Below are 9244 nucleotides of genomic sequence, written 5' to 3'. Positions count from 1 at the left end.
ACATTAAATTACTCAAAAATGGTCGAGTATTCAACAGTGAGCGTTCAACATACATTCAACAGTTGGGTTCTTTGATTTCCTGGGAGTTTTTGGGTATGTACCTAATGGTGATAATGAAGAAACTGGATAGTGTGGGTGGAATTTTGTAATCGGAAAAGATTCATTACATCAGTGAGAAAGTATATTCCGAAAATCATTGAATTCGGTAATATTTTTTGGGAGATATAACTCAAAATTAAATTTTTCATGGATTTTGAAAAGCTTCTTCTTTTCAACCGAAACTAATTGAAAAAAATTGAAAAGCAGTAATCTCCTGTTAAAATATAGGTACAGGTCAGAGATTCACCTGTATTTTATGCTTGTAGAGATAAAAAATAGTGACCAGGTTTCGAAAATCAACTTCGATATAAATTGTATTGTAAATTTGAATTTTATTATGCCTTTATGAACTGCTTGCATGAAAAAAATGTTATAGTTCTAGTTTCAGTAATAGTTCAAGATTTTCAGTTGATCATTAACAGCAGCAAAACTAACTGATCAATCCAGTTTGTCGATCGGTCAATAGAAAAAAATTTTTCATCTGATTTTGACACATTTGCTTTGAAAAATTCTTGAATTGCTCGTCAGTATATTAACAAAATTTGTACTTCTTGATTCAACTGAAGAATTTCTTCTTCGACCCCAGAATTTTGAATGAAATATTCCCTTTTCCACATAATATTTTGAAAAATTTCCTCGACTCAACACCAATATTCCAAAAGCTGTTTTTACAAATGGCTACAAAGCGGAATATTTCCCCACTAACCTTATTGGCAGATTTCAAGTTTAACCCTTGGAAGGTAGAGTGGCACTAGACCTGGATGATTCTGAGGTGACTGTATTTATTTTAAACTTCCACACCTGTTACCACCCCCACCACTGACACGCACGCCCTCAACTTTCAGGTTGTCATATGCTGATAAAAAAGTTTATTTTCCAGAGTGAGGGCACATATACTTCTCCAACTTGAAACGAGCGCAGGCACAATATATACGGGGTTGTTTCGATCAAAAACCAAAGAGAAACTTTAAAACGGAGATATCAAACCAGAATTAGTAGGCAGGTAAAATGAAAATCATAAATAATGGAAATTCTACATGGGTGTATCTTGGTGGTCATTTATCACAATAAAACTAGTATAAAAATGAATTATGGTCGCATTTGCCACAACTTTTTTTTATCTTGTTTTTGAACGTTGAACGTTTTCGAAATAAAAGGTAAGGTTTTTCAGATTGAAAAACGTCTGAAAATTATTATTAAGTGCAGAAACTGTTTTATGCATCAAAACTCCGGTCCTGTTGAGAATGGCAGAGTTGCCTGTTACTTCATAACGAATTTTCCATTTTCCAAGTTTCGTACTCTTTGGCACTCTCCTCTCTTTAATGTTGCCTAATTTCCTCCGGTAACAGGTTATGTTGGTGTAAGGACACGCCATAGCACCAATTTGTACAATTTTGGTATCAGTTTATGCAGAATTATGTTTAAGAAAGAATTCAATTATTCTGTTCGCCACAATTAAGTGCTCGCTTTCTCTGAAAAGTTCTGGATTGAATATTTAGGTATTTGGCATGGAATAGAACAATGTCCTGTATCCTGTATTAAAAATTGATTCAGTCAGAAAAAAACTTGATCGAAGTTTCTTGTTGCAATCATTGATTGAAGCTCTCATTCATCTTGTCTGGATAACTGACTTCATCTCAACAGTACCATTGAAGAGAAAAACCATAACATTTTGATGTTTGCAATAGATCAATGTCTCGAATTTTTTTTTCAGTTCGTTTCGTAGATAGGCACTAACACCAAAAAGACGAGATAAAGTGATCTCGATAAACGGAAAGTTTCGATAAAAACGAAGTCGTTTCCCATAAAAATAAACGTCTGAAAATAAACAGATTCGCGTGACCAATATCTATTAAATGATGTAATTGAGTTCAGCGGAGAATACGAAAAAAATCACAGTTCTGATGATCAATTATATCTTCTTCGACGTTTCCTATTTTATGTTAACCTATAAGAATGGAAATGGCTCATGAATCAGAAAGAATATTATACTAGAAAGAGCTTTTTGTGCCTTTGTCACATGTAGAAACCCAAAATAGGGAATAGGATCTGCTAGAAATCATAGGTCTATATGGATTTTTTTGATAGTTCGAATCTTTCTTCACCTGCAATTGGGATGAAAAAATCTCAAGCCTAAAATATTATATATCGAATCAATGAGAACCATATTTTCCTTACAACTTTATTAAAATAAACAAAACAAACAATTCGATAAAATAAAGGTCTATACATGTCATTCAAGTGAATCAATAAGGAGTTGCAAGTTCAAAAAGCAGAACATACATACATAAATAATACATAATGGCCGCGTTAGATCTCAGAACACCAGATGTACAATATCGATGGGGCCAATCAGTAGATAAGAGGATGAAAAATATATTTTGGATGGATCTTAGATGTAAAAAAAATTAATAACCTGCCAATTCAGCGAAGGTGGAGTCCATCTCGTCGGCCAAAGACTTGTATCTGTCTTTGTTGATTCCAAGCTCATCTGAAAAATTCGAATATTCATCAAAAATGTTCATTTCGCAATTTTCACGAATAAAACAAATAAAACACTAAAATAAAAATTCTCCATCTTCACGTCTAGTTTATTTTTTATTTTCTCCTTTCTTTATCCTTTTTGAAACCATAATTTATAGTAAGAAAAAAAACTATTGAAGATGTAGGAAAACTTAAATGTTCTGGCAATAAGTAAAACTATTTTTGAATATTTCTTCAAACATAAAATCCTAATTTCGTATAATCTGGGTTATGTGCCAGGACTATCAAATTTAAAAATAAATGTTTCAGAACCATTCTTGAATTTGGTGAATATTTTTGTCGAATCACATAATTGATTGTATCAATTCGATAGAACAAAGCAATTTGTTCTAACTTTAGAAATATTTCGACGAGAAAGATTGTTAAAACTTCGACAAAACTCAGACAAAGTCGTTTACGCTGACGTTAACACAGTTTAATCAACAAATATATCAACACGAAGGACTATTCAATTCTTCACAACATGTAACATTGAAAACGTACCTTTTGAAAACCCCAGCGAATAACTGGAAACTTTCAAGCAAGCCATTGTGTGAAATAATTAAAGTTTCGCATATAGTAGTGAATCAGTGAATGTAATATCGAAGCTAATGATAGAAGGGTCGATTTATTTTCGAGAAATAAGCATTAAAACGTCGAATTAATGAACACTTTCAATATTTTCATGAATATCCTCATTTCCCCAAAAAATGTGAATTATTTTTTTTAAAAGAAATTTCTCATGATTGATGGAAGTGTTTTCGTTAGAATGCATTGTGAAATGAACGATGAAGTGAAAAATGAATGGGATTTTTTATTAATGTCTAGTATTCGTTGCAAAAAATGAAAAGAATGATTATTTTTTGGATGCTTGTGATGACATTTCGACGAATGTTTTGTCTATATCTGTAACAATGCCATGATACTTGGCCTTTTCACGTAGAACAAAATCTGCAAAATAAAAAAGCAAAGTAAAAGAAATAAGCGGAAAGCAATGAAAAATAGATTAAAGCTAAGCATCAAAAGATCAGAAATAATCTGTCAACCAAATTTTTTCTCCAAAAAAATTTGGTCTTTCACGAGAAAGGATTTCCAATGGCAAAATAAAACATTCATATGTTTCTTGAAGAAAAAATTCAGAAATGAAAAAGGAAAGAAACAACTGAGTAATTCCAGATGTGGTGTTATCAAAATATCTCTGACCTTCTAGCCTGTCGACTTCCTTCTGCAGTTTCTTCACAGTCTTTTCAGCATATTCGGCTCTAGCTTCAGCTTCCTTCAGTTTGACTGTCAAGGTTTTGAGCTGTTTCTTGAATTCTTCCACTCTCTGGTTGGCCTTCTCTTCTGACACCTCCAGAGACTTCAGGGAGTTACCTACAACTTTCAATTCCTCCTCCAGTTCCATGATCTTGGCGTCACCTCCTTTAACACGGTCTTCAGCTACTTCGAGCTCGTCTTCAACGAAGGCCAGCTTGCGGGATACTTCATCTGATTTGTTGTCAGCATCCTCAGCTATAAGTTCGAGAGGAAATATGTTAAGTTCTTTCGTAAAGCAATGATTTGGAGTTAACCTCCAAAGGTTTCAACTAATGGTTATGTTCAAGGAGACTTACCCAGCATACGAGCTTCTTTGAGTTGGTTGGTAAGTTGGTCCATACGTTCCTCGTCTTGTTGGGCCCTGTTTTCCAATACTTTGCACATACGGCTGCTTTCATCGGCTGCTTGGGAGGCTTCGGCCAATTTTGTTGTGGCAGTTCCTAGACGCTCTTCCGATCGTTCAAGGTCTTCTTCAATGGTCTGGACTTTACGGTTCAGAGAGGCCATTTCAGCTTCAACCTTCAGACGAAAAGTAAGAACATGATTTCACTTCTGTCATAGTTCATCTGTCAAATTTACGACAAGATGTCTGAAACATCAGGATCAATTTCAGATACTGACCTGAGTCAACTGCTTTTCCTTTTCTTCCAAAAGGTTGTTGGCCTGTTCCAGGTTGGTCTTGGTAGTCTCAAAGTCAGTTTCGACCTGTGTGAGCTTCTTTTGCAACTCACGGACCTCCTCGTTCACCTTTTCAGCACGGAGGTTCGCATCCTTGGCCTGCGCCTCCATCGCATCTGCCTTATCTGAAGCATTGTCCTTTTCAAGCTTCATAGCTTGCATTTTCTTCTTGATGGCGTCCATGGCTGGAGGTGTTGTGTTGCTTCTTTCTCACGGGATAAGATAAAGGTCTGGGAAGAATATCTGAATCAGATTTTGAATCAGAAAAGTTCCTTGTCTATTTTATGAATATTGTTGTTTTTTTTCCACCCTGTATACATGGTTCGAAATCGAAATACTTCTTATAAATCTTGAATTCGCCCTTGATTCTGGTACCCCATAAAGGCGTACCTCTATTTTCATGCTTCGATTAACAAGAACAAGAAAAGTTGATGAGAAATGAACTGCTTGTATGCAGGGCGATAACGAAAGTTCGGTTATTACGCTATTTTCATTCCTACGGGCCACTAACAACCTAATTCTACTCGCAATCGACGACCTTCTATTGCGTGTTAATTTTTTCCCATCCAGTTTGAAGTAAAAGAGTTTATATTCAATTTTAAAACTTTGGGGTAGTTATCGAGTATGAAATTTTATGGTTTTATAACTCGTTGGTTTTATGTTGGATGATTAATTGATATTTTTGAAGTTTTGTTAATGAGAAAATAGGATTAGTCGCGTGTCCGTCAATCAGAGGAATCTGCTCGAAGAAAGGAGTTAAAATTTGGTATACAGGGTGAGTCGTACAAATATTTCAACAGTAGATTCTTGAGGTCAAAAGAAACACTTTTTTCCTTTACTATTTTTTCCGAATCGGCTAGGTTCAAAAGATACAGGCTGTTGAAAAGGCATAAAAAAAATATTTTTAGTTCTATCTCTTGAAACTAAGTTGTTTAATGTAATGAATATTCGAACGTTTTGTAAAATCAAAGTATTCTTCTATTTTCTCGTATAATGCGACGTTTTCGAGTAATTTGATGTTAAAAAATTAGGAGATATGTATTTGTGAAATTAAAAAAATTGGGTACTTTGGCTGAATGCAACTCTCTTTCAAAAATCCATAGATGTGCAGTCTCACAGATTTGGCTAGTTATTTTGAAGCTTATTTTGTTTCTCCAGGGGTGACAGTGTCATTATGAAAACTTAACCCTCTAATACCCAAGTCCGCCTTGAGACTGGTTGCATATAAGTGGATAAAAAATTATTCTGCCCATGTCCCCTTCAGTATAGGTTCATTTAGTGAGTATACAGGTGTTAATGTAAATCAGTTAACTATTTGCGAAAAAAAGATGTAGATTACATAAGCTGATTTGAAACTAGACGGAAATAATTTCAAAACAGAAAAAAAAACTTGGGCATTAGAGGGTTAAAATGGCCTTTTTTCGTTTTTTCTTTTGACCTAAAGAATTATCTGTTAAAATATTTGTTTGAGTCAAAGACTCACCCTGTATATACAGAGTCATCTGCGGCAATGTCCAAGTTTGGTAATAACTCCACTCATTCTATGACGAAATTTATTCCGATAACCAATTTTTTGTGGTAGTTATTCGAAGAAACGTATGATACCTCGAGCGTCTATCCACTTATTTTTCGCGAAAATTTATTGGTTTTATTTCCTCCCAAATTGTGAAAGTGATGGTGATGAAATCCCTCGTGTGGATGACTTAAACTAGATATTGTATTATTAATGCGAAGAATAAAGTGGTGCAAGATGTGAACCGAATACCTACTATTTCTCTCTAAATTTAGCGACACCAAGTAAGGTCAGAGCTAGACAGCTCATTCAACTAATTTATTGCAGTCCCTGCTCATACCACCAGATCAAACTCAGATAAATCCAGAACGAGGGTGGAGTACCTTTTATTCTTTGATTTTTGTCGGAGACTTAAAATTCTGTAACACGTTGATCGCGGTTTTGAAAAAATATTATATACATACATATTCCGTTTCAAAAATTAGGTAAAAAAATAAGTGAATGTTTCAGCAATTTTGAGAATAAACTAAATATTTGAAAATTAAGCATTTTTATGTAATTTCGAGGGCTATGTGCTGAATAAACTATGAGCCTCACTGCGAAAAGAATCAATTATGAGATGTTGTGAAAGGTCTGGAAATATTTTTTAATTTATTAGAGTAATTGAAAAGATTTGCATAAAAAAGGAAGCAAGGGTTAGGGAACTGTGCCATATCAATTTCCACTCGCTTTTTGAACAAACAATGCGGTTGCATAATATTGTTTTGCAAGTGATTTATTATTAGAATTCGGAACCACCCACGCAGAAATTTCTGACGAACAAAATCACTCATGAATGGAAGATACTTCAACTCACACGTTTTCCCAGGAAAGATGATAATATATAAAAAAATAACAAATAATCACTGAGCTGAATTCAAATCAAAATGAGTACCTGCTATTGAACTACGTATATATAAGTTATAAGTTTGTTGAGTTCATAAGTGCAGTGTCCTTTTGGGATAGGCTTTTTACCTCGATTTTCCACCCTCGAAATAATTTTTTTCTCTACTTCCACTAAATCCTCATTGAAACCAATAAATAAAAATCAAAAACATGCTTTCAAATCTGAGCAAAAATATCTTCTTGGTGATAAACGAATATTTTCTATCACCCAGCTGATGATGCTATAGTGATAACAAAACACTTATAAGGTTTCAAAATACTCATATAATTCAGTATTAAATCCAGAGTTCTCTTGGTATGTTAATGAAAGAAAGTATCTTTTATTGTTCCCAACTTTCGTAACTTTGAAATAAATGATTCCTTGATTCAAGTGTATGTATATCTACTCAGAACAGAAATAACTAGCTAACTCGCGTTTGAATTTGGGGATGCTATTTACAGATACTTTTATAAACAATTCTTAACTTCTTCAATTTTCCCTTTTATTAGAATCAAAAGAAGCTTTGATATTAAGGAGGTCTCAAAGTGATTATAAAACTATATGTAAGAGTATTCAAAAAGCGCAAATACTACAATTTCTTTATCTGTCATATGGCAATTGTCAAAATGTTAAAATTTCAAAACTCCGCAAACTCCTTCAACTTTGTCAAAAAAAATCTTGATTCGACAGATAGAGGTGCAAGAAAGTTTCTTTATCTTCATTACGAGAAAAAAATATTCCAAAACATTCCTCCTACAGTGCCATTTACACTGTTAATGAAGACATCGTGTACATCAATTTTGAACCTTTCCCACCTTCTTAAGTGACGAATAGTCAAAGCAATTAGGTTGATGAGTTATGACAAGAAATGTGACACTTGTTGGAGTGTAGATATAAAAATTTCGAATCAACGAATGGAAAAAAACTAGAGTTTTTGATGATTTACAGAAGTAAAATAGACAATCCCGAAATAATCCAGAAAAACTGGACCAATTTCGAAATCGAACAAATGGAATGGTTTCCCAAAATACACCTTCTTCCCAATTGATAGTTGTTGATGTAATGCAAAAATCTTGGCAGACGTCCAGACCTCCAAATTTAGAGAAAGGGACGGTGGTTATGACAGAACCACTCTCGTATGAACATAAATTTTCAAAATTTTTTGTCTGATTTTTCTCGATGAAGAACACAAGAAATCACCCCTTAGATATTTATATGAGTATCCCCCGTTTATTATTTGAGGTTAAAGGCACACTTCACAAAACACGACCTACCTGGTTTCGCCTGAAGACGCTCAGATTCGACGCTGTCCAGGGAGCTACAGGCGTCGGGATGCTCATTGTGCTCACGCTCCTGTTCCCCTACCCGGTGTTCCCCTAGCATCACCCCCCACTTCGACGCCCGATGGCTTAAGTCAGGAACGAGCAGGAAATGCCAAAATGTTGAGGTTTCACCCGGTCAGAGGAGGAGAATGATGGGATTGTTCATTCTGGGTTTCTTTTTGCTTATTTGAGATGGATTCTTTGTTTGATTTATAGAATGGGTTAAGATGTGTTCTCCAGGGACGCGTGTTTTATACAAAAGTAGTTTGCTGTTACAGATTGTTTGAAATAGTCATTGATAATACCCAAATAAATAAGCATCAGAGTATTTACTTGTGTGGTAAGATTTAAGGGAACCAGTTGTGATGTATTATTATAAATCTCGAAGATACGTGTATGTTTTAAACTATAGACAATAAAAAACTATGGAAAACGCTGAAGGAAAATCTCATCATTCCAAAAATTCCCTCTTAAGCATATTCTGCATTCTACTGCAAGTATCAAACAGCTTTGCCAATAATTTTGAAACTATAACGACTGATGGACTCGGTTCACTTAGAGAGATTATGCATCTTCATTTACTCTCTAGCTTCATCCAAGAAGAACCACATGATTATCCACGATATGTAGAAAAAAGTTTTCCACATATCCACTTGGGTTGAAATAACAATAACTTGCAACGAGTACAGTTTTCATCTGATAGATTTTACCTGATATGGAGTTACATTTAATGTATGTCAATGCTTATTGATCACCCTAATGTATGAAGATTTCTTTTCTAGCCTGATTAAAACCATCTTGATTGAGTCTTCATTGCACTCGATCTTCATGTTTGATATGGATCAAAGAAATGCAGCGATGTCAGAA

At 34.4% G+C, this 9244-nt stretch overlaps 1 protein-coding gene across 2 annotated transcripts; it reads right to left on the bottom strand.

The window, feature by feature from the left end:
- Nucleotides 1-2267: 2267 nt before the first annotated feature.
- On the bottom strand, nt 2268-8484 carry LOC123315253 (tropomyosin-1). 2 transcript variants are annotated; one of them, XR_006537934.1, is made up of 6 exons: nt 8330-8484; nt 4561-4847; nt 4236-4458; nt 3826-4134; nt 3127-3573; nt 2268-2590 (listed from the first exon to the last, which is right to left on the bottom strand). XR_006537934.1 is itself a non-coding variant. In XM_044900875.1 (5 exons), exons 2-5 carry the CDS (start codon nt 4798-4800, stop codon nt 2508-2510), a joined length of 855 nt encoding a protein of 284 aa, XP_044756810.1. In that variant the 5' UTR covers nt 4801-4847; nt 8330-8484; the 3' UTR covers nt 2268-2507. The 2 variants fall into 2 exon arrangements, 1 of the variants encoding a protein (XP_044756810.1); XM_044900875.1 differs by lacking the exon at nt 3127-3573.
- Nucleotides 8485-9244: the final 760 nt, after the last annotated feature.

Source organism: Coccinella septempunctata, chromosome 6, assembly GCF_907165205.1.
Source record: "Coccinella septempunctata chromosome 6, icCocSept1.1, whole genome shotgun sequence".
Lineage (NCBI taxonomy): Eukaryota > Metazoa > Arthropoda > Insecta > Coleoptera > Coccinellidae > Coccinella > Coccinella septempunctata.
This window is presented reverse-complemented; position numbering and strand designations above follow the sequence as displayed.

Bases quoted from the DNA above. Each gene is read 5' to 3' on its own strand.
- LOC123315253 (XM_044900875.1), bottom strand. From the start codon at position 4,800: ATGGACGCCATCAAGAAGAAAATGCAAGCTATGAAGCTTGAAAAGGAC. The intron at 4,459-4,560 runs GTCAGTATCTGA...TTTCGTCTGAAG, and splicing joins AGGAAAAGCAGTTGACTCAG to GTTGAAGCTGAAATGGCCTC. The intron at 4,135-4,235 runs GTAAGTCTCCTT...TCGAACTTATAG, and splicing joins CAAAGAAGCTCGTATGCTGG to CTGAGGATGCTGACAACAAA.